Here is a 25,910-nt window from a genome sequence, read left to right on the forward strand (position 1 = left end):
CTGACAGTTACTGTGACTCGGGGGTGTTGATTCATTTATCCATCCATCCATCCATCCATCCATCCATCCATTCGCTTCCGCACATCCTGTTAAGGGTCGCGGGGGGGCGGGAGCCTATCCCAGCTGTCATAGGGCGAGAGGCAGGGTACACCCTGAACAGGTCGCCAGCCTGTTGCAGGGCCAACACAGAGGGACAGACGACCTTTCACACTCACATTCATGCTCTCATTCACACCTATGGGCAATTTAGATTAGCCAATTAACCTAACCCCAGTAAGTTTAAGTGTTGATTCATTTAAACTAACATATTCATCCTGCTTTAACCAGGTTTCTGTAAGGCAGAATAAATCAATATGTTGTGGCCTGCTAATTCAATAGCATTTTCTGAGGTCTCCGAGTGAAGCCAGGATTCAGTAATGACCCTCACACAGGCATCCTGGGTGGCTGTTTGTGTTGAGAAATCCAGACTTAGATAGTTCATTTTGTTGCCCAGGGATCTTGTGTTAGCTACAAAGAGGCTGAGTAGCAGTGGTCTGCTTGGCACTCTCTTTAGCCTAGCTAGGTGTCCTGCCTGGCACCCCGTTTTGTTTACGTGCTCTCCTCTGCTTCTGGAGCCTCTTGCTCGGCAGGGCAGTCCACTCAGAGGCCGGTGCTCAAACCATGTCCACTGGGATTTGGTGTGAGTGGGGAAAGGTATTTGTAATAGGTATTTGGTGTCTCAGTCTGTTGTTTAGAAGTTTGCCCTGACTGTACAATAACTTGGGCTTATTCAAAACCACAAATATCCACTCGCACAATCATACAATGTCCATACAGTTTCAGGGAGTATTGAGCCGTTGCATTGCTGTCCACTGCCATTATCAAACATTTTTTGATTAAGCTTAGGGCTGGAAAAAGTGACCCTGAGCCATCCCTTAGTTATGCTGCAGTAGGGTTAGGCTGAGGGGCTTCTCATGATGCACTGAGCATTCATTCATCCCTTCATTCACTTTGTTAAACTCTGGCTCTCTCTCCCATGATTTGCCTTTTGCTTTAACTGTCTCTGCGCACTTCTCTTTCCCCTCACCCCCAACCAGTCACAGCAGATGGCTGCCCCTCCCTGAGCCTAGTTCTGCCTGAGGTTTCTTCCTGGTAAAAGTTAGCAAGTTCACTGATACCAGACTGATTTGTTTTCTGTTGCTAGATTGCAGCACTCTAGTAGTATTTCACTGCAATTTAAAATCTACCACTGGAGACGGCCAGTTTTGTTCACAATGTGCATGCGTGATCTTGCGACAGTCCTGTTCATGCTTAATTTTGTGTGGTTACAGAAAGCAAAATGGCAACCCGCATGAAAGCAAGGGGAAGAGATGGAAAAGGGAAACAGAAATAACAACTTTGAGGTTCCAATTAAAATTCCCATGAGCTCAGTGTTGCCAACTTAGAAACATTGTCACTAGATTTAGGGCCTTTTTTTTGTTGTTTTTTTCCTCCAAAAAGCCACAAGCAGCGGATTTAGCAACTTTTTCTGGTAACTTTGGCAACATTTGGAGATAGCCTGGAAAGCCGAAAACTTAAGCTGATGTTTGTTTTGTGTACACACAACACTCCTATTGCATCCCTTCCTACACTTCAGCATCACCCAGACCTTACTTTTGAAGACCCCCACCCGCTCTTCCCAAATTAGAAAGCTAATGAGCATTAGCAAGCTTATTAGCATTATCCCCCACACACGCGCTGGGCAATTCTAACAAGCTTGTTAGAATTGTACAAACTCAGTTTTTGCCTTTTATGGGGCCATTGTCCATTTCTGTTTGCACATCCTTCAATAAATCACTGCATCTATTTCCCATTTTCCTTGCAAAATGTAACACAGTGAGGGGTGGCTCAAAACTTTTTCGCAGCACTGTTGAGCAGGTTGTCTACTATTTAGAACTGTCCTGGGCCAGATACTGAACTGAAATAGCCTCAGTGAAATATAGGGGTGCGTTTGTGTGTGGTATTTAGAAAACATAGAATAAAGCACTGTATGAATGTGTATGTAGATGGTGAATGTTGCTTGTACTGTATTTTAAAACCAAACAAAAAAGCAAACAGCAACAACATCAACAATCGATCTGTCTTAGAGACACTGCTTTTGCATCATAGTGGATAATAATAGATGAATTCTCAAAAAGTGATTGATCCTTTTCACTGTGGTCAAGGGATTAGAGAAAACAGTATTTGAAAAACAATTTCTGTGAAAGTATTTTTGGCATTATGAAGGAGGAAAGGATGTATTTCCCAACCCCACACAACACTGACTACATCCACTTTCTCTTTTGTGTGTCTGTGCAGCCCTTCTTTAATGGTGAGCAAGTCAGTGATGAGTATGACATCCTTCCCTCACGGCACTCACCAACCCAGCCCAAACTTGGTAGTAGCCACAAGTGAGTATTATAAATACACACACACACACACACACACACACACACACACACACACACACACACACACACACACACAGAGTGGGAACATTATTCTAGCATGATATGAACAAATTTTCCCTGGAGGTAGCCTGTAAATTTTAGGGTAGTATCAAAATGATGCACTGCAGATTAACAGGGGTTTGCCTCAGATTTTGAGTCAAGAGTCTGTTTTTAAAACATGAAAAGATACTGTAATCTGGACAGTGTGTGGACACATGCCAGATCTCTTGGAGACTCAGCTATATAGACCATGTAAGGATATTTGGCTATAAAAGTGTGGATACCAAAAAGGGAATGAAATAAAACACATACAAGTGCTGGTCCTAAAATTAGAATATCATGAAAAAGTTGATTTATTTTAGTAATTCCATTCAAAAGGTGAAACTTGTATATTATATTCATTCATTACACACAGACTGATATATTTCAAATGTTTGTTTCTTTTAATTTTGATGATTATAAATGACAACTAATGAAAACTCCAAATTCAGTATCTCAGAAAATTAGAATATTATTTGACACTTTGCACAGGGAGGGTGAGACACAAAGGTCATTGCTAAAGAGGCTGCTGTTCACAGAGCTCTGTGTCCAAGCACATTAATAGAGAGGAGAAGGGAAGGAAAAGATGTGGTAGAAAAAAGTGTCCAACAACAGGGATAACTGCACCCTGGAGAGGATTGTGGAACCAAAGCCATTCAAAAATGTGGGGGAGATTCACAAAGAGTGGACTGCAGCTGGAGTCAGTGCTTCAAGAACCACCAGCACAGACGTATGCAGACATGGTTTCAGCTGTCTCAGTCCTCGTGTCGAGCCACTCTTGAACAGAGACGGCGTCAGAAGCGTCTCGCCTGGACTAAAGACAGAAAGGACTGGACTGCTGCTGAGTGCTCCAAAGTTATGTTCTCTGATCAAAGTCAATGTTGCATTTCCTTTGGAAATCAAGGTCCCAGAGTCTGGAGGAAGAGAGGAGAGGCACAGAGTCCACGCTGGCTGAGGTCCAGTGTAAAGTTTCCACAGTCAGTGATGGTTTGGGGTGCCGTGTCATCTGCTGCTGTTGGTCCACTGTGTTTTCTGAGGTCCAAGGTCAACGCAGCCGTCTACCAGGAAGTTTTAGAGCACTTCATGCTTCCTGCTGCTGACCAACTTTATGGAGATGAAGATTTCATTTTCCAACAGGACTTGGCACCTGCACACAGTGCCAAAGCTACCAGTACCTGCTTTAAGGACCATGGTATCCCTGTTCTTCATTGGCCAGCAAACTCACCTGACCTTTAACCCCATAGAAAATCTGTGGGCTATTGTGAAGAGGAAGATGTGATACACCAGACCCACCAATTCAGAAGAGCTGAAGGCCACTATCAGAGCAACCTGGGGTCTCATAACACCTGAGCAGTGCCACAGACTGATGGACTCCATGCCACGCTGCATTACTGCAGTAATCCAGGCAAAAGGAGCCCCAACTAAGTACTGAGTGCAGTACATGCTCATACTTTTCATGTTCATACTTTTCATGTTCATACTTTTCATGTTCATACTTTTCATGTTCAACATTTCTAAAAATCCTTTTTTTGTGTTGGTCTTAAGTAATTTTCTAATTTTCTGAGATACTGAATTTGGGGTTTTCATTAGTTGTCAGTTATAATCATCAAAATTAAAAGAAACAAACATTTAAAATATATCAGTCTGTATGTAATGAATGAATATAATATACAAGTTTCACTTTTTGAATGGAATTACTGAAATAAATCAACTTTTTCATGATATTCTAATTTTATGACCAGCACCTGTATATGGTCTTCAGTCTTGAATCAGACTGTGTGGGAACAACAGGAACAAAATTAGACTGGTGTTTTACCTTATTTTCAGCAAAAGTGAGCTTTGGTGCATGAAGAAAACATCCATGTTAGGTTAAATTGTTGGTTTGTGCTTTGATTGTAAATTGGCCATGGACATGTTTAACCCTGTAACGCCGGGCAATTGCCGCTGAAGCAGACATTACCTGCCCCTGCTACCCGTGAACAGCTGGTTAGGACTGAGCGTGTCACCGCTGAGCTGGCTGATCAAAGGAACTTTGAATTACTGTAATTCCACAACCATTTTTCCTATCAGAAAAATTCAAACATTTTCTGAAAGCCAGGAAATTGCACTTCACTTCAAATATAGGGTAATTATGGTAATTGTTGCATCGGCACTTTTGGGTATGATAATTCGCTGACAATACTTTCTGCATTATAGGGTTAAAGTATATAGAATAAAGCACTGCATATATCTATATATGGTTAAATGAGACTTGTACTCTAAAGCACTTTCCAAGGATACTAAGATTAGACTAGTCAGCTATTTAAAAAAAAAATACCACTCACTCTTTGTTTGTACTTCAAGCTCGGTTCCTCTACCAGAGGCCTGGGAGCTTGAGGGTCCTGCACAGGATCTTAGCTGTTCCCAGGACTGCACTTTTCTGGACAGAGATCTCGGATGTTATTCCTGAAATCTGCTGGAGCCATTCTCCCAGTTTGGGGGTCACTGCCCTCGAGAGTTCCAGTTATCACGGCGACCAACGTTACCTTCACCTTCCACATCCCTTCCAGCTCCTCTCTGAGCCCTTGGTGTTTATCAAGCTTCTCATGTTCTTTCTTCTCAATGGTGCAGCACTTGGTATTGCAACATCTATCACTACGGCCTTCTTCCTTTGTTTGTCCACCACTACGTGTCCAGTTGGTTAACCATCACAAGTTTGTCTGTCTGTATCTGGAAGTCTTAGTTCTGTGATTCTCGACCACACTTGGGGGTGTATCCCATTTTGACCTCTGGATTTCCAGGTCATACTCTGCATAGATGTTCCTGTGCCAGCCACTTGGTTAAGACCCCAGCCTCTATCGAGCTTGTGTTCAGAGCTTGTTCCTGTGCTGCCATGATTAGTGCTTCTGCCTAGGATTTCCTTCTATGATGGTTCCTGTTCTTTGTCCTCTTCCTTCTCGGGTTTCTGTTGCCTGAGGTACTAATGAAGTACACGATCATTTGTGGCCATCTTCCTGATGCATTCATGGATCTTTGTTGTTTCATCTAGGATAGTGGCTCTGACACTTACTAGTCCTCGGCCTCCTTCGTGCTGCTTAGTGCACAGTCTCATGGAGCTGGATTTGGTCCATAGTCATAGCCTTTCTTGTATTCAAACTAGGTGGTGAACAGGTTGGTCTGTCTGGTCTTACAAGGTTAGGTTACCAAATTTTGCACATTAGAGTCAGCTCAAAAGTGCTGCATATTTTCAAATTGGAGATCTTAATGAATGTAGTGTTATAACCATGAACTGCAATCTGATTTTGTGAAATTTTAAGGAGACTTGAGACCTATTTACATTCAAAAAGAACCTCATTGTAATCAGTCAAATCAGGGTTATTTATGTAACACAGATGTAATAAAGTTGCTATCTGAAGTCTTACAGTCTGTACAGTAAATTCCACCTTCAGTCTTAATACTGTCAGTATATAGTGGCACCTTAGCTGAAATGAGAGAGGTGAAGAGGTTGCAATGCTGTAAATGGAAACTAAAAAAATGTTGCCAGCAAAATACTAAAAGCACATAGACTCTTGCAGGACAAATTAAAGGGAACAAACCCTGTAACTCTACCCACAGACAATTCCTCAACTTGTTGTCACATGTATTCCTTGCATGAAAACCTCTCCTAAACACACATAATGTGCAGAACAACACTAACTCACAGAATGCAAATGGAAATATTTGTGAATATCTGTGTTCAACAGACATTCATGTATTGTCTGAACCTCTGGGTATCTCACAGCGTGAACAGTTAAGATATGTTAAATCACATGATAGGGCATCGTAGGTCAATTTTTGGGAGAAATACACCCATTAAACAGGAAGAAGCTTCAGACAGAAAAATGGTTAAGAAGGGCCTCAACTGGCTGAGGATTAACTGTATCAGAGAATCTTTTGGAAAGGTTCTATTGACAAATCGAAAGTCATCTTCACAGATCCTGCAACCCTTTTAGCAGCCCTGTGGTAGAACAACAGTGGGGAGCAATGGAGAGACTTGAGGACAACTATCAGATTCCTTCATCCAACCTGTGCCTGAGCCAAACTCCTGTCTGCATCTCTGTACCAAGCAGGTATTCGTCTTCCCACAGTTTATATACAGTTAGGTCCATCAGTAGTTGGACAATTACATAGTTTTTTGTTGTTGTTTTGCTTCTATTCGCCACCACAACGGATGAAACAGTTAAAAAGTTCATCTCTGACGTGCAGACTTTCTGCTTTAACTCAAGGAGTTTAGCAAAAGTGTTGTATTAACAGTTTAGTAATTTTTGCCTTTAGAACTGCATTAATGAACTGCATTAATTCTTTGTGGCATAGATTCAACAAGGTATTGGAAACATTCCTCTGGACTTTTGTTCCATGTTGATATAATAGCATCACGTAGATGTTGCATGTCCATGATGCAACTCTCCCATTCCACCACACCATCTGACTATAGTGAACTTGTGGTCTTCTTCAAGAAACCAGTTTCAGATTATCTGAAACCCAAAAAGGAAGATACTGAACCCCAAGTTGCTCTCCGATGCGTTCATCAAAGTGTGAAAGTGTGTGAATGTTAGATAAAAAGCACTTAGGCATAGAAGAAAGTGCTTCTAGGGGCTCAAAAATAACAAAATAAAATTGTTGTAGATTAAAATTCATCTAATTCGGAAGGGTCAGAATTTGGTGGAAAGTTTTATGAGATATGCATGATTTTATATAGAATGACCTATTTAGGCCTGTAAGTATTTGAACAATGACATATTTTTTAATATTTTGCCTCAATACACAGCCGAAGTGGATTTCAATTCAAACATTTAAGATTTGGTTGAAGAGCAGACTTTCAGCTTTAATTTTAAGGGTTTTAACAAAAGTATTGTATTAACTGTTTAGGACTTACAGTTAGTTTTATAGACTCAAAAATAACTGAACAGTTTGCTTGAAAAGTACTTTCATGGCCAGATAAGGTCTATTTCCTTGTTATTATATAACAAATTAAGCAGGCAAATTATTCAGTGTTTATTCCAAGTGCTGAACTTGGATTTGGTAGCCATTCACTGAAACATTCAATGGATAATTTAAAATATCGAGTGATCAGCAGTTCTCTGGGGAAAAATGCCTTGTTAGTGTCAGAGGTCAGAGGAGAATGACTGGACTGGTTCAAGCACATTGGGAAGTAACAGGAACTCAAATAACCACTTAAGCAAGGTATGCAAAAGAGCAGAAGACTATATCGAGTTCCACTCCGATCAGCTAAAACCAGGAAACCGAGGCTGCAATTTGCAAGGACAATAAAACTGGGCAATAGAAGATTTGAAAAATGCTTCCTGGTCCGACAAGACTCGATTTCTGCTGTAACATTTGGCTATTAGTCAGAATTTGGTGAAAACATGGATGCATCCTGTCTCGTATCAGTGGTTCAGGCTGCTGGTGGTGGTCTAATGCAGTGGAGGTCACTTGAGTATTGTTACTGACCACGATCCCTGACAACCTTTTACCATTTACCATCAGTGATGGTAAATGGTAACTGGTTTTGATATAGCACTTTTCTACTCTATTTGAGCACTCAAAGCACTTTTTACAACATCTCACTCATCATTCACTTTTTTCTACACAAAGTGCTTTCTAAGATAAGACAAGCTAATCCTTTATTTGCCCCACACTGTGGGAAATTTACAGCGTTGCAAACGGCAAGGGACAGCAGAACACTCCATAGAAAAACAAAAATAAATAATATATAAAATATGAGAGGAAAATACTAAAATACTCTACAACAAAAAATCTCTAAACATTTATATACATTTAGTAAAATGAATGATTATTGCACATGAACATTATTGCACTTGTTGTTTAGTCTATGTAACATTCCTGCACACCGACACATGCTATTGGAGTTTGGTTAGGCTGCTGTCATTCAAATATGTTCTTTTGCTCATGCAGGAACTTGGAAAATAGCCCTCCAGAGCTGTTCTTTGAGGAGAAGCCGCCCAAGTCCCTTGAGCCTGGTGAGACTTCACTTCAAGCGTTACTTCACATTCACATTTTTGTCACATATATTGTTTGCAATAAGGAGGTAGTACTCAGTCTTAAAGGTGCACAGGTGCATGTGTTACAATCCCTTAACTCATGGCAGCCACTATGGCGTGTGCAGTAACATAATGTTCCAACTCACTCATAAAGCTACTTTTATCTTGATTTATGTAACCACTGTTAACAGCACTGAACTGCTATACTAAATTCACCTGTTAGCTTCAGTAGCTGTAGGGGTAGCTGATGCAAACACAGACACACACATGCACTCACACCTTGTATGGTAGACCCCAGCCTCTATCAGTCTTGTGCTTAGAGTTTGTTCCTGTCCTCTGAGCTATATTTAGCCCACCTTTGTCCAGCCATTTGTAGGATTTTGCAATATTAGCCAATTATTCTGTCTGCCGGTGGTACATGCCGTGCAGAGGCCTGCACTCCCACAATGGTTCCTGTTCTTGCTTCTCTCCTTCCTTGGATATCTGGTACCTGAGGTATCATTTGTGACCATCTTCCTGATGTTCTCACATATCTTTGTTGTTTCATCCTGCATAGTGGTTCTGAGGCTTATTAGTCCTTGGCTTCCTTCCTCCCACATAGTGTACCATCTCAGGGTGCTGGATTTGGGGTGAAACCCTCCATGCATGGTTAGGAGGTGTATTGTCTTGTTCTCAGTGGCTTCTATCTCCTCCTTTGGACAGTTTACCATCCCAGCAGGGTATCTGATGACGGCAGGACATAGGTGTTGATTCCCCGGATCTTGTTCTTCCCATTCACCAGACTCTTCAGGGCTTGCCTTACGCTCTGCAGGTACTTGACGTTTGCAGCTTTCCTACCTCAGCTTTGCAGCTACCTCTTCATGGGACTTGTAGCTGACCTCAATGTCTGCAATGTTGCCTTCTGGTAGTGCAATCCCCTCAGTTCTGACTACTGTTCCTCTCTTTCTTACCATCCGACTACACTTCTCCCATCTGAATGACATTCCAGTGTCATTGCTGTAGATCCTGGTGGAGTGGATCAGTGAATCGATGTCTCATTCACTCCTGCCATACAGCTTGATCTCATCCATGTACAGGAGGTGGCTGATGTTTGCTTCATTCTGTAGTCAGTATCTGTAGCCAGTCTTGTCAATGAAGCAGAATCATAAGGGAAGGAACACAAAACGCTGGCCATACGGCCCAGGACACCTTGGGGATCAGGACCGTCCAGCCTTCAGTCAGCCATTCTGGGTGTGTCTTAGCCTTTACCAGCTGGTTCATTTGTGCTGCCAGGCACTCGTGGAGCGCAGTTAGCTTCTTTAGCCAGTAGGTGTGAATCATATCAGGACCTGGTGCTGTCCAGCTCTTCATGTGTGGGACTTTTTCTTGGATGTCTGCCACTGTGATGGTTACTGGATCCTGTTCAGGGAGGTTGCTGTGGTCTGCTCCACTAGCCACTGAGCATTGGTGTTATGTGTTGCATCCTTCTCCCATATGCTCTTCCAGTATTGCTCCATTTTCAGCCTTGGTAGGGGTGCTGTTCTCATATTGTTCCCCTGCCACTGAGAGTATACCTTGGATGGTTCACATTTGGTTTATTCTCCTGGCTTCTGTCTCTCTGGTACTGTGTACCTGTTCAGGCGGTTAGCCAAGGCTGTGAGTCTTTGCTTGGCAGTCGGTAAGGCCTCAGGTATGGACAGCCTGAGGCTTTCTTCATCACACCTTTCTGCATTTCTAGTTGGCTAACTTCCCCACGTGCTACCTTGATCTTAGCCTCTAGCTGTCTTTTCCATGGAGGGTACTGCTCCTTGTGGCTTCTGTTTATCTTATAGCCAAGCATCTCAAGGATCTCTGCTGCCATGGTATGGGCGATGGAGGTCTAGGCTTCTCTGCTTAGGCTGCTGCCCCCGTGACCCAGCCCCAGATGAATACAAGAAGACAGACGGATGGATGGATGGATGGATGGATGGATGGAAGAAAAGATGCAGTGTTCTATTAGATGGGCCTCTTTCTGCTTGTGTTTCTCAGGTGGATCTTCAGAAGTCATCAGGGGGTTGGCCTCGGGGACAGCACATACTGGCCTCTGCCCTGTCAACACCAAAAAGACACCGTCTGACTATGACATTCTGCTTCCCCAACCAGGTAGCCCACCCCAACTAGCATGACCCCAACCCCCACCTGTACTTCTCCTCACTCACCCAGAGCTTCCTATTAGGGGTGGGACTTTAACGCGTTAATTTTGATTAATTAATTACGGGGAAAATAACGAATTAAAAAATTTTAACGCATTCTAATCGCACTTTGCACCGTGGAACGTTTCTCAGTTCACGAGTTTCAGGCATACAGATTATATCGACACACGATGTTAAAAACTCAGGGGCCGCATCCTTCGAAGGGCCCGGCCCACGCAGCCCAGGAAGACCGCAAAGGCCGGAAGTGAGCAGCTAGCCTTCATATCAGCGTCACCTCAGCGTAGCTCATGTCGCCTAGCAACCGTGAGTGCGAAGCACAGCTGTGTAAAAGCAGCTGTTAAACGGAGAACGAACTTTTTCTCCTTTTTGTGATTTAATTTTAAGTCTTTAATTCAAAATAATCTGTTAAAACAAGCATAACACATTTCAACATCAAGGAATACAGCTGAGAGAATGATTAATTTCCAACTATATTAAGTGAGACATTAATGTTGAATAAAACTATCCAGTTATGATGCTTAACTTTAATTTCAGGAGTTTGCTTATCACAGGAGCACTTCCACCCTTCATTGGTCTGTGTAGTAGACTGGTGGGAAAATAAACAACATTTTGAAGTTTAAGCTTATGTATATTGATTCATTCATCAACCAAACTTAAATTAATATTTATCATGTTAAATATTGAAATGTGATTAAAATGCGAATAATTTCGATTAATTAATTACAAAGCTCCTAGTTAATTTGATTAATTTATCCCACCCCTACTTCCTATGCATCTCAGCTGATTTATGCTGCCTTTTTTCTGTTTTCCTCCTGCAGACATGACTACACACCTGTGCTGTTTGCATAAGTGTCTAACTAAAAATCTTTTATAACTGGATCTTTAATCATATAATTTTAATTCTGTTAAGTTCATAAGAAAATGCAGGAAGTTTATTAGAGGGCAAGGTCCATTTAATAAACCCTGTACAGACCCATTCCAAAAACTGAGAATACTGTGGAGAAATCAACCCAAATTTTGCACAACATGAATGTTTTAAACTGACTGTGACACACTAATCATCTACTAAACTCAAAGCACCTGCACAGGTTTCCCCAGGTGTCGTTAAATTGCTTCAGTTTGGTTCAAATGTCTCAGTTCGGTTCAATATGGGGAAGACTGGAGACCTAACAACTGGCCAGAAGACCATCATTAATACCCTCCATAGGATGGGTAAGCAACAAAACTTCATAGCTAAGGAGGCTGGCTGTTCACAGAGTGCTGTGTCCAAGCATATCAATGGAAAGTCTAGTGGAAGGACAAAATATGGCAGGAGAAGATGCACCAGCAAAAGAGATGACTGTGGGCTTCAGCGGATTATCAGCAAGAGAAGATTCAAGAATCTGGCAGAGATCCAGAAAGAGTGGAATGAGGCAGGAGTCACCACATCAAAAACCACCACATTCAGATGCAGCCAGGAGATGGGCTACAACTGTCGGGTCCCTCGGGTCAAGCCACTTCTGAACCTGAGCCAACGTACTGTAGGAAGTGTCTCAACTGGGCCAAGGAGAAGAAGGGCTGGACCGTTGGACCAGGTCCTCTTTTCTGATGAAAGTAAAGTGTGCCTTTCATTCAGGAATCAAGGTCCAAGGGTTCAGAGGAAGACAGGTGAGGAACGGAGCCCAAACTGCTTGAGGTCCAGTGTGAAATATCCACAGTCAGTCAGTCAGTCTACCAGAATGTTTTAGAGGACTTCATGATTCCTTCTACTGAGGATCTGTATGGAGATGCAGATTTCATCTTCCAGCAGGACCTGGCACCTGCCCGTGCCGCCAGAAGCACCAAAGCCTGGTTTGATGCCCATGCCATCACAGTGCTTGGCTGGCCAGCCAACTCGCCGAACCTAAACCCCACTGAGAATCTATGGAGTATTCTCAAGAGGAAAATGAGGGCCACCAGACCCAAGAAGAGCTGACAGCAAGCATCAAGGAAATCTGGGCTTCTATAACTCCCAGGCAATGCCACAGGCTGATTGGCTCAATGCCACGTCGCATCGAGGCAGTGATTAAAGCAAAGGGATTCCCAACCAAGAATTGAAGATTGACATATTGTTTTGAAAGTACCATATTTTGATTGATTTGATGGGATCCTGATTTCTTTTTTTCAAACTGAGAAGTAGTTTGGGCTGATTTCTCCTGGAAGCCCAAATTATGTAAAAATAAACAAATAAATACTTGAAATTGTTTAAATTGTGGGCCCCGAATCTATAATCTATGAAAGTTTAACTTTTTGAATAGAATTATGGAAATTAATCAACTTTTCCATGATATTCAAATTTTTTGGAATGGGTCTGTATTTGCTATCATTATTGTAAGTCTGAAGTCTAATAAGCTAGCTGAGGATTTTGAGGAGTCATACATTTTTGCCTAAGTATTTTAAACAGTAGCAGAACCGACTCTTTTTTTCTTTTCATGACTTTCTAAGCCAGCCTCCTTGCACCTCCTTTCCCAGTCCTCCTCTGACATTTCGTCTCAAGCGTGTCCTCTCTTAGCTTTTCTCTGAAGGGCAGATTGCCAGTCACTCTTCAGCATGTAATCCTATTGCTAGGACTGCACATGGTTTGCAATTTTTAGCCGGCTCATAGAATGAGTACAGTATATACAGGACAGAACAAAAAACTCATTCCAGTTTCTGGCTATTGTTGCCTTACAGCATTGGAAGACACCTCCAACAGCCGCCCTCCGTTCCAGCCTCCTCCGCCTCCGCCTGCGCGACACAGCTTCATTGACATGTCTTCATCTTCATCCTCCTCATCCTGTAACTCTTCTACGTCATCCACCTCTGTTATCACTCGACCACACAGGCCCTCCTCTGGACACGAGCACTTCCTGATAACCACAGGTGAAAACAAGTGATATAAATCTTTTCAGCTCGTCATTCAACATATTTCTCAGTGTATTACATGTTATATTGTCTCATTAAATTGTGAAAAATGCACGTCATTTACAGCATTACTTCATGGAGTGGCTTGTATGTCTTACTTTCTCGGTGTCATCTGTTGTCTAGACTCAGTGTTTGGTATGCTGAACAGTTCTGCTCCTCTGCCTGCAGCCAAACGGCACACTGACAATGTGAAAAGCTCCAGAGGTGGCCTGGAGTACGACCACTTACCACACAGTCAAGGTAGGGTTACAGCCATCTCAGCCATCAAGAGTTCATGTTAGATATTTGGAGCGAGCAGCTTTTTCAGTGAAGACACAACTGTCATTATGCAGACATGCAAAGTTTCTCTAAAACTTTCTATTATTCATGGGCTTAATTGGTTTCAGTCAGAGTAGTTTTTCCCCCAAGAAGATGGTAGAAAGGCAGTGGGACATTTGCTTTTCTAGATGTGAAGGAGTCCTATTACTTCATGACAAATGTCCGAACTCTGAAGATACTGAAAAAAAAGTCAGGACTTTGATTTGCAGTGTTTAGTCTTCAGACTAAAGACTAAACTTTAACCTCTAATGATACTTTCAAGTTTCTGTCTGTGTGCCATTTTCCACTGACATCATTTCTCTCCTCTTCAAGTATCAGTGGACTGTTTGCAGGCCCCCGCCAGGCCACCCAAGCCATATCCCAGGAAGATCCCTCCAGAAATACAGCCAGAAAAACCCCACAGCCTGGAGTCAGAGAGCGAAGATGCAAAGATAGCCAAGCTGATGGGCGAGGGTTACACCTTTGATGACGTGAAGCGTGCACTGATGATTGCTCAGTACAAAGTGGATGTAGCCAGAAACATCCTTCAAGAGTTTGCCTTAGTGACCCCCAGACTCAACCTCTAGTCCTAGGAGACAGTGAGAGGGGAGTACAGCAATGAAGCTGTGCCTCTGCAAAGGGCTTCTTTAATCTGTTCGGTCTCAGACTGTTGGTGAAAAAAACTGTGCTGAAAGGAAACAAATATTTCCAGGGAGACTTGCTTTTTGTTACCAAACAGAGATGACAACATTCAACAAAGTGGCTAAAACCAAATCGTGACAGAAAATATAGAATCAAAGTGGGGAAAACCGTGTCTTCAAATGATTTAACCTGTGAAAAATGAAGAGGCTTCTTGTTGTTTACAGCGAGCTTTGCCAGTGCTGGCCTCTGGTTTTCATGCTCCTGTGTGCCCGGGCGTTTGGACAATATGTCTGTTTTAAAGTCCAGATCCTGATGCTGCTGCTACTGTTCCTTTCACATCCTGCCACCATCCACAGTTTAAAGGGCCTTTCAAAACAGCAAGATAATTTCAGCTCATTTCAGCTTACTGCATGGCTCATTTTTATAACCAGTGGGGGGCGCCAGTTTCCACAATTTTTCCTCTCTTTAGTGCCTTCTGTTTCACCCACTCCCTCCTCTTTCTCCCTGTATCTGTTATTCATCAGAGAATACTCTGTTTGTCCAGAGTCTGACTTATGGATGGATGGATGGAGTCTGACTTATGCCACATTAATTCACTTGTTTCCCTGAGAAATTGTACCACAACTAGAAAAGCACTCTTATTAAACTCTGTACTTTATTTGGACAAGAAAAATGAAGCAGTAGAAGCATGGGAGAGATAATTTTTGCTCTTTGTTTCTAACCCTGCATTAATAATAATAATAATAATAATAATAATATTGCTTTCTTCATCTGTGGGCAGTGAGCCTAAGAATGTATTTGTTTTGCATATGTGAGCTATACCTTTTTACACTCTCTCAAGCCCAGTTTTGTCTTTAAATAATGATGTGGTGGGGAATGTTTAATGTTAGTAGATAATGTTTCATTTCTCTGTGTAAAGCGGTATTTCGGTTTAAGCCTTTAAGTGACAGGAGCAGGTCTGCAGTGTTGATCCACAAAACCGACATATCTGTTAGAGCTCAGAGGTGACACACTCTGCAGCCATCACACCGCAGCCTCCTGTCTCCAGTTCAATTCCAATCCCACCCACATATTATGTGGAATATTATGTGGAATATTATGTGGAATATTATGTGGAATGGTTTGTGTTCTCTCAAGTCTCTCTCTCAAAATCTCAGCCTGATTTTGAGAGAGAGACTTGATAACTCTGCCATTTTTCCTTATGTGTACATAAAATGCTGCACAGCATTCAGAACTCAAGACAAGTCATGTGCACCATCACTGTGAAAGAAAAACCTTATTCCACAGTATGGCATCAACTGTATTTTTCTCCTGACTGTAAGATGTCTCATGTGTGCGCAGTCTTATTTTTCCCTTTGGAGTCATGTGAAAGCTGTTGATCTGTGCCAGCAGTTTGCCATAAGACAGGAGCTAGCTTCCATGGATGGTAAAACATAGCAAATATTCCTATAGCAACCACAGAGAAGCGACAAATTAAAGGGAAAAGAGCATAAAGAAACTTTCTAAGGTGTTGACGTACCACGTTCTGCCAGAACAGCTTCAGTGCTTCCAGACATTTATCCTTGAGTCCCTGAAACTCTCCTAGAGGGGTAAATCTAGCCTTACAATTTGATATCCCTCTTTTGGTGAGAGCTAAGTGTGAGAGAAGATACACAACATTGACAGTTAAATATTAGGTGCATCAAGTGATGTCCCACAGCAGCCTGAAGCTACAGCAGGGTTCAGGGTTGATTTGTCAAAAAGGAAAGTTTTAAGTCTAATCTTAAAAGAGGCTGTCGGTCTCCTGAATCCAAACTGGGAGCTGGTTCCAGAGGGATGGTGAAGGCTCTGCCACCCACTCTGTTGGCGGCTTCATTTGTCTTGGCACATGAAGGGTTGCTGGTTTAATTCTAGCTACAGACACAAATCCCCTTTGGGTGATCAGTCAGTTAGGGTATCTGGTGTAAAACTTTGCCAAAACAAACGTGTGGCGCTGCCTGTTGTAGTGACACCTCGTGATAAGAGAGCAGCTGAAATGAGCTTTTACTGAGTACAGTTTTGTATTGTCTGCAGTGAGCCTTTCCTCCAAGAGGAGGCAAACCCTGCCAGAAAAATACCCCACATAGAACCAGAATTACTGCAGGACTCAGCTTTGGTCCTTTAATCTGTCAAAAGTCTGGAATTTCCACCTGATACTTTGTTACCAAAGTAACTGTTGAGGTGAGCTAACAGGGGACACAGCAGCAGGAACGAGCGCTCTCAGATGTGACACATTGTAAACAGTGAGCTTAACCAGCTGTTTTAATGCCAATTTTGATATTTTTCTGTAACTGTTTGTCAAACCTGGAGATTTGTTGAAATCATTTCTTTTCATATGAACACTTTTCTGTCTTTTGTTTCTGAATTTACAAAATCAGTATTATTTGAGACCAAACTACAAAAACAAACAAAAAAAAGATTTTTTTTAACTTGCCTTATAAAAATGGTGTTTTATCTACAATTTAAATTTAAACTGTGATGATTTCTTGGTCAAGTTTACTTCTGCAACAGCCACAAACAACACGCCTCTGAGCTGGTTATAGTCAGATTAAACTGGGGAAGACACACACACACAGTGAAGCACACATCATTGACCGATTTTCACCTCCACATTCCAATTTTTCTGACACCATTATTAGGCTATCAGAATCATTTGAGGTGATGAATGATATATTTAAGCTTTAAGCTCTCAGTTGATTCAGGCCCACTGATTGAGGCTCCTCCCTCCCTCAACTTTCATAATACAACAGGATCCATACAGTTCTAATAATACAGCACACTGGCCTTTTTTTGTTTATGTTTTTAAGTGATCCACATGTATTTATAACATGCATGTGATTCCAAATACATTCTTTACTTGAGTGTTCAGTTCATGTTTTAGAATAACATCCTTCTCATGCTTAAAAGGCTTCTTCTAATTAGTATCTGATATATGAGGTTATCATGATCAACCATGATCAAGTTAAACCAGGTTAACAAATGGTTAACAAATGGTTAGTTCAATTGCGAGAGGAGAATAACACTCTGTGATGGAAACAATACAGTCAGTGTTCTTGAAGACAGGCATCAAATATGTACCTTTTATTTTATTTATTATTTATATCTATCTGGTCACTGTAACACACGGTCCCCCAACCTCACCCATAAAGAGGATATATTCACCCCCTTTTTTCCATTTTCAAGCGGCACTTTAAAGGGGAAGACCACTTTTGGTTAAAATGTTAATTTTTGTTTATGATATGTTTATATTTATTTAGTGATTGAGTCCACAGAGGTAGATATTGAGCATGTGCAAGGAGGAAGTCTGAGCCCCAAATCTCTAATCTCATTGTCATTCACAATGCAGCCTACAGTGACTCACCAAACACTTTTACTCTGCACAGCACAAACATTAAAGTGTGCAAACTAAAATAATTAAACAAACATAAATGGTTACTGCTCAGTCATCAGCTCAGCAGCTTTTTTTTCTTCCCCAACAACAGGGGACAGAAATTCTGGCCTGACTGCTGTGACAGTGCTTTTTATACTGAACCTGCATGTGACCTCTGACCTTATGCCCCCTCTTTCCCTCTCACAGATAAGAGCACAGTTAATGTGACAAAGTTTACAAACATCTAGAACCTCCACACAGAAAGTCCAAATTCTGATGTCATTCAGTGGCACTCCCCTTTAACTGAGGCTTCACTTTTGCACTGGTTCTTTTGTACTTTCATCTTCTCGAACTTGAAGGACTCTCAGCTCAGTTTTGTCCATTCTGTTGGACTAACAACAGGATGGGAGTAAGTGGCCTTCGGTTGGAAAAGACAGTTTTCATTTTCTGATTTAGTTTTCATATTAATGTGCTCCAGTTCCATTTTTGCTCCAGACAAAAAAAAAAAAGACAATATGTGATGCATAGAGCAATGTGCAGTTAATTTATATATTCATGTTTTTTCTTGATATTATTTTCATTGATAATAAATAATTACCTATTAATGCTGTTCATGTGTATGCGCCTGTGACCGTGGAGGACAACTGTTTTTATGGAGTGGAAGCCAAATGTACTGTAAAAGAAACACTGCATGTTCATTAGTCCAACCAAAAGTCAGACACATTAAATGGATGAAGAGACTGTTAAAAATACAAGAACTTATATCATGGTATATTAGGAAGAAATGTTCCAGAATCTGCACTAATTTTAGATTTAACTAAAGTTAATTATGGAGTTCCACAGGGTTCTGTGCTGGATCTAATTCTGTTTACATATTACATGCTTCCCTTTAGCAGTAATTTCACAAAGTATAGCATACATTTTCATTACATTGCAGATGATACCCAGATTTAACTCTCCACGAAGCCAGGTGACACACATCAATTAGTTAAACTGCAGGAATGTCTTAAAGACATAAAGGTCTAGATGACCTCTAATTTCCAGCCGTTGATTTTCTTCCACTTATCTACAGCCGGGTCGCGGGGGCAGCAGCCTAAGCAGAGAAGCTCAGACCTCCCTCTCCCCAACCACCTCCTCCAGCTCATCTGGGGGGACCCCAAGGTGTTCCCAGGCCAGCCAAGAGATATAATCTCTCCAGCATGTCCTGGGTCTCCCCTGAGGCCTCCTCCCGGTGGGACATGCCTGGAACACCTCATCCAGGAGGCATCCTAATCAGTGCCTGAACCATCTCAACTGACTTCTTTCGATGTGGAGGAGCAGCGGCTCTACTATGAGCCCCTCGCAAATGGCTGCACTCCTCAAATTATCTCTAAGGGAGAGGTCCGCCACCCTTTGGAGGAAGCTCATTTCTGATGCTTGTATCCGTGATCTCGTTCTTTGGGTCACTACCCAAACCTCGTGACCATAGGTGAGGGTAGGGATGTAGAGCGACAGGTTAATTGTCCTTTTTTTCTTCTCTCTCAGCCTGTCAAGTCTGGCATCACAAGGACTCCTGTATATGTAAAAATAACACAAATAAATAAAATAACAGGACAACATTAACAAGAGGAGCCTATAGAGAATCTATAGAACTCATCTTGGAAGAGTAAATATGTCTGGCACAACAGTGCATTCAGATCGCAATACTGGTTGCAATATCTGCCAGACAAAAAAAAAAAGACATGATAAGAAAAGAAAAGCACTATATAAGAACACAGTCCCTGTGTTATAACTTCGCTCTTCTCTGCAGCTGGCTGACTGACTAAGAAGAACAAATGCAATAGTGGACCACAGCTCAGATGTACCACATAGTTTGTACGCTGCCTCCATCTGGCAACAGAGCTCTCTGCAGGCAGACGAGCCATTCTTGGACTGTCTCCCTAGAGCATGTGGCTGCAGGCAACAGGGCACTGCTATGTATCAATTCCATACTGGACCTCTTGCCAGTGAGCAAGCAGACATCTCCGGCACGCAGGGGCAACCACCACCCACACAGCAGACATACGTCGACATCCCAGTGCTGTGCTGTGCTGGATGGAACTCGATTTAAATGGAATTTATGTTTCAGCAGAGGTCGCACGTTTGCTGTCCGGAGACCTGCAGAGGTCAGATGGAGGTAGGAGGATTATCTGTGATATGAAACCACGTGGTGGTCAATGGATGTGTCAGACCCACCCCTCTTGTCACATCCTGTTTTTTTAACCTCCTTAAGACCCTGCATCCACATATAGGGACATTACATTTTGGCCTTGCTGCACCTGATATGTCATTCTGCTCAGTAGTGTTTTAAACTTAACTTTGTTGTGTTAGGCTGTAAAATAAGCCTATTGTCCCCATCTGACTTTTTTTTTTTACAAAGTATCTAACAACCATATAACAAAATAAAACTTCCTGTTCAAAGAGGAAGCTTAGTTTTTATACATATCAGGTCACAAATATCTAGGAGAAATTGAAAAAAGAGTTCAGGTCCCAAAAGCTTAAACCAGCAGAAATACTCAAGACTTCACGATGGGACTTGGGTCAATGGGCTACGTCCATCTTTAATACTGGCTATGGTCCTCCTCTGTGCCCCATCACTCAGATTGACCTGCTCCCTCTTGATAGCAGATGTCACTGTTGAATCATTTCAACCAGAACAGAGATTTGGTGACAACTTTTCCTGCAGCCACTCCTACATAATCAGTATGTTAAACAGGACACAAGAGCGACCTACTTTGTCTCAATGGACCAGCAACCACTGCGACAGTATTTCATATATATATATAGTCCATTTTCTTGAATTCAGTCAGTGCTTCACAGAATGTTGAAATATATACATTGTAACAGTACAGTCACTGAATAGAAGAGATATTTATTGACAAAACACAAATTTTAAATTTAATTTATTGTCAACAACAGTATGAAAATGTGTGTATTCACAGCACTACAGTTGTACTCTTTGGTTTCAGTGCTGACCTGATTATTTATAAAGGAAAATATGGCATGAGGAAAAAGACCGACTTGCTGCTTAAAAATGTTGACCTACTGGTTTGATGTCATCTGATAGCAGAATTATGCATCAGAAATTTGTGCACAACATAGAACTATTGTCATTATTAATGGGGGATTATTAATAATAATAAGAATAAATTGAAAAAAATGTCTCTTTGCTACAGTTTGAAAAACTGACCAAGAGACAAATGGACCCATGTTTCCTTCATGTTAGCCAACACGATTTGAAGCTTTGGCACGAGTCAAAGTACCTGTACTCATCCTTTAACGTTTATGCTGAGGTTGACCAGTGATACTTCTGTGTCATCATTTATAACAAATCAAATGTACTCAGTAAGTTATTGCACTGTAAAATGAACAGTTGTGCTCAAAAAGAACCCCAAATGTAAAAAGCCATTACTGCAATCTGGTCACTGAGATTACTTTGGGATGAGCCAGAAAACCCATCTTTATGCACCACAGCTGATCTGCCAATCCACCTATTATCCTTCACTCCTCTGAGCTACAAACAAACTTATTAATACAGCATTCAACACAGGTGCAGCCATCAGGACAGGCTGCACAGAAACTATAAACACATAAAATATAAAAACAGAGCATTCAGACCTAGCATAAATAAGATCAAAAAACAAACAAATGAAACATAAAAAACCAAACTGAAAATGTATTTCCAAAGCATGGTCTCATATTCAAGGACTTCAAAGCAGATGTGCAGAGACAATGTAGTGTTTTAAACAGAATTACAACGGGCAAATTCATTTCTGCAAAACGAAGGAATTCAAAATCTCTGCATCAGACAAAATGCAAAAGGAGCCGATCTGGGAAAAAATATTGTGATTTCATAAAAACAACTAATTAGTCGAGGGAATTGGAAACCCAATTTACACAACTGCAGATAAAGTCTTTTAGGGACACAGCTACAGCAAACTCCATGTGTACATCCTGTTTCTTTTCAATAATCTAACTATAGCTAGGACTGTTAAAGAAATCCATAAACCAAATATAAAACATTGTTTAAAAAATCAGAGAACATAAATTAGAAGGTGATGAGATGGTGAGGTTGAGGACAGTTTCAGTAAGGTTATAAAGCAATTAAGTGTCTTTTTCTCTGAGCACAGCATACAAAGGCTTCTCCACACACAGTGTACTCAAAATAAAAATAAGCGTCTGCATACAAATAAATATAATTAATTACGCAGGCTGAAGTTTACAAGGAATTTACATTCTGTGAAGAAATTTAATAACAACAATAAAAGTGTCCCAAAGGAAAAATGAAGTTGCCATAAAGCAAAACATAACAAGGAACATGACAGTAAGACGAGGCAGCTTCAGTGGAGCTGTTAAACAGTGAGACGGGACAGCAGACTGTGGGCAGGACTTGTGGACGCGTCGACTGGAGGCAGCGAGTCAGCAACAAGCTGAGAGTCTGTTTTGATGTTGCAAGGCTGCTGTCAACTTCTTCTTCTCCCCAGTTGTCTGAGGGAAATGCAGTCATTATCAATTCAGTTCTGCAAGCTCCTGAATATAAACATAAAACTAACTTCATTCATTAATCCTGAGACAAAATTCCATTTTATTGCAAACAAGATCGCGTTCTCTTAGCTTTGGTCATCAGCCACTAATTATTATTTTTTCCCAATCTGTTATTTAATTTGAGTATTTCTAAAAATGTCAATAACCAACCAATTTATTTAATATATAATGCAAATCAGAATTAGCAACATAAGGGTAAAAATATTATGAACACAGTAATTTAAGTTTGATTATTTCACTACACGTACAACAAAGAAACATCAAACTCTGTGGGCCCAACGTACTGGGCCTAGCTACACACTAGCTGGTAGGTAGCATCCTAGCAGGCTCAAAAGGACAATGCTAAGATAATGATGTTAACACCAACAGTTATTGTGTTATCAGCTAACAGGTGGATGGATGCTTTGGCAGACTTAGTAAAATCTGAAACAGAAATTTTGACTTGAAACAAAGGTTGTAAGAGTCAGAACACAACCAAAGACACCAAACGCAGACGTATTTCCTCATGTCTGCCTGAGCCTCGACACGTGTTCACCTTACACTGACATCAGGGCAGCTGAACATGCTATGATGCCTGACAGGAACTGCCAGGTTATGGGCCAGTGGTTGAATGGATCGGTCCGTTTTTCTATTTCAAGAAGCATCTCATCCATTAGCAGCTGGTTCATTTGTGCTGCCAGGTGCTCATGGAGTGCAGTTCGCTTCATTAGCCAGTAGGTGTGAATCATGTCAGGGCCTGCTGCTGTCCAACTTTCCATATTTGAGACTCTTTCCTGGATGTCTGCCACTGTGATGGTTACTGGAGCCTGTTCAGGAAGGCTGATGTGGTCTGCTCTTGGAACTGCTGGACACTGAGCTTTTTGTTATGTATTCCATCCTTCTTCCATATGCTCTTCCAGTATTGCATACCATGTCATGTCCAGCATTGGTAGAGCTGTCCTCATATTGTTCCCCTGCCACTGAGAGTAGACCCTGATGTTTGAGTGGAGAAATCTGTGTTTTTTCTCCTGCCTTCTATCTCTCTCGTATACCTTTTTAAGCAGTTAGCCAAGGATGTGAGTCTTTCCAGGGCAGTTTCTAAGGCCTCAGGTATGGACAGCTTGTTGTATTTCTTTGGCACCCCTTTCTCCATCACCCTTTCTGTAGCTCTGATAGCTGACTAACGCCCTTTTATGCTTCCTTGATCTTAGCCTCGAGTCTTCTTTTAAATGGAGGGTACTTCTGTTGTTCATTTAATAGCCAAGCAGCACAAGAATCTCTGTTTCAGTGTGCTCTATATGATACGAGTGATAGTCCCCTTCAGGGTACTGCACGTAATCTTGATAATCAGCCACGGAGGGTCCAGGTTTCCAGCTCAGCTGAAATCTTCTCTCTCAGGTCAGCTGCTCTGGCATTCACTGCACCACTTGTTCTTGGGGCTTGGTATCCAATCTCAGAGTGTGGGGATGATAGCAGTGATAGCAGCTGCTTCTTGCAGATGGACACTGAGCTACTAGTTGTTTTGATGTTACACAAACACAAGATAAGCAACAGAGTGTGTGCTGTCCAGTGCAATGAAGCCTCTTCACAAATGCACAGCACAGCATAGAAGAGCCACCCAGACAGGACAGGCCTCAGCTGTGCATCTGCACCTGAAGGAGAAATGGCACTCTTTCTAGGAGTCCAGTGTTCACACCTTGGACCAGGAAGACAGATGGATGGAGATAAAAGAAGCATCTATGCCCCCATTCAAACCTTTCTTCAGGTGACCTCAATAGGTCACTTGTTAGAATGGGGCAAAGCCCCACATTGGTGTCACCCAAAACCACTGATAGCGTTGACCCACACCTTCTTTCACACCTTAGCGCATGTGATTATGTACATGAACAAGAGTGGGTCACAACTACCTCGAGAGGACTACCCCCACTGGGGTTTAACTCTATAATGATGAATGTGTTGTTGGGGGCACAATGTACTTCAAATGTTCCACTGTTTCTGGACTTCCAGCAACAAGTACTGCAATAACCCTGTGCTGGGTGTGAAGCGCAATTTCTCAGCTTCCAGAAACTGAATTTTCCGATGGGACAAATGGTCGCGTAATTATGGTAATTCAAAGTGCGACTGATCTGACATCTCAGCTGTGATGCGCTCGGTGTCAACCAGCTGTTCACGGGAAGTAAGGGCAGGTCACAGGTGTATCAGCGCTGATCGTCTCTTCACCTTTTGGTTTTAGAACTGAAGAAGCCTTTCGGATGAGAGTTCAAACGTCTTCAAGAAACTTAAAGAAGTCCAGTCGCCTTTTTTCAAGCTACAGTAGTTATTATTAATTAGAGTTAGTTATTATTTTGGCTTTTTTCACAGTGCCTTTTGTCCTGTCTCCCTCGCCTCACCCTTAACTGGTCACAGCAGTTTGCTGCCCCTCCCTGAGCCTGCAGGAGGTTTCTTCCTGTTAAAAGGGACGTTTTCCTTCCCACTGTTGCAAAGTGCTTGATCATAGTCATTGTTGGGGATTTCTCTGTACATTTAGGATCTTTCCCTAACAATGTAAAGCACCTGCTGTGATTTGTATAAATAAAAGCAAACTGAATTGAATTGGCCACAACACAGCCTTCAGTAAAATGAATGTTTTCACTAATAAGCTACAATCAGAAAGAGACAGAAGCACATAAATGCTGGGTGCCAATGGGAATGTCCAAGACCAGTAATGGATTTGTATTTGTCTGCCTACTTCCACAAAAAGGAAGTAGTAGAATTCAGAATCATGTACAGCTTTTGTGCACATTCCTGTCTTTGTGTACACACAGAAGTTTAGTTGACAAATGGTTATCCATCAGATTTACACACACTAACAGTTCAGTGTGTCTGTGCTGCAGCTTTCCTGTCACTATTATTCTGGCTCAGACACAGGAGGAAGCCATTCTGGATCCTACCAACAAAGCTCTGACTGGACCTGTTGTTTTATGTGTTTACAAACACAGACTGCTGTTAGTGAGCACAACAGTGGACTGATGTGATTTTAAATCCCTATTGTGGACAATGGTGCACAGATATGGAACCAAGTTGCTCCAGATTATCTAAAGCAGAGGTTCCAGTCCTTTGAGATAAATCTGAGACACGTCACAAGGACGGATAACAGCAAAGGTCTGATTCAGCTCAGCCAAATATATGGAATTCAGTTTTGTTTTGCTTAATCAAATCTAACCTCTCAAAGCAAACAAAGGTTTAAAGAAGAGACTGAACTATAAACTTCTGAATAACTACAGCAGTAAAACAAAATACACAGAGAGAAAACCTGATCTAAATTACTACAACTCCAGCCAAGAATGCCTGAAGTATTCAATTCAATTCAATTCAATTCAATTTTATTTATATAGCGCCAAATCACAACAAACTGTCACAACAAAAGTATTAACCCTCCTTAGTGACCAGAAGGTCTGATTTA

The 25,910-nt window shown here is 41.6% G+C and overlaps 2 protein-coding genes across 4 annotated transcripts in view; one reads left to right on the plus strand and one right to left on the minus strand.

Moving 5' to 3' along the window:
* Positions 1-18,497, plus strand: part of cblb (Cbl proto-oncogene B, E3 ubiquitin protein ligase) — an 80,200-nt gene extending 61,703 nt beyond the window's left edge. Inside the window, exons 13-19 of one of the 2 annotated variants that reach the window (XM_030746076.1) lie at positions 2,317-2,408; positions 6,440-6,574; positions 8,421-8,485; positions 10,514-10,627; positions 13,369-13,557; positions 13,723-13,839; positions 14,230-18,497. In XM_030746076.1, coding sequence (XP_030601936.1) covers positions 2,317-2,408; positions 6,440-6,574; positions 8,421-8,485; positions 10,514-10,627; positions 13,369-13,557; positions 13,723-13,839; positions 14,230-14,483 — 966 coding nt within the window. In that variant the 3' untranslated portion in view covers positions 14,484-18,497. The remainder of the gene's footprint in view (positions 1-2,316; positions 2,409-6,439; positions 6,575-8,420; positions 8,486-10,513; positions 10,628-13,368; positions 13,558-13,722; positions 13,840-14,229) is intronic. The other variant, XM_030746077.1, reaches the window with a different exon arrangement.
* A 2,333-nt stretch (positions 18,498-20,830) lies between these two features.
* LOC115792575 (CD166 antigen homolog) overlaps positions 20,831-25,910 on the minus strand; it is a 45,239-nt gene continuing 40,159 nt past the window's right edge. For both annotated transcript variants that reach the window (XM_030747165.1, XM_030747166.1), the window contains exon 17: positions 20,831-22,434. The gene's annotated coding sequence lies outside the window, so the exon portion shown is untranslated. The remainder of the gene's footprint in view (positions 22,435-25,910) is intronic.

Source organism: Archocentrus centrarchus, chromosome 14 (genome assembly GCF_007364275.1).
Source record: "Archocentrus centrarchus isolate MPI-CPG fArcCen1 chromosome 14, fArcCen1, whole genome shotgun sequence".
NCBI lineage: Eukaryota > Metazoa > Chordata > Actinopteri > Cichliformes > Cichlidae > Archocentrus > Archocentrus centrarchus.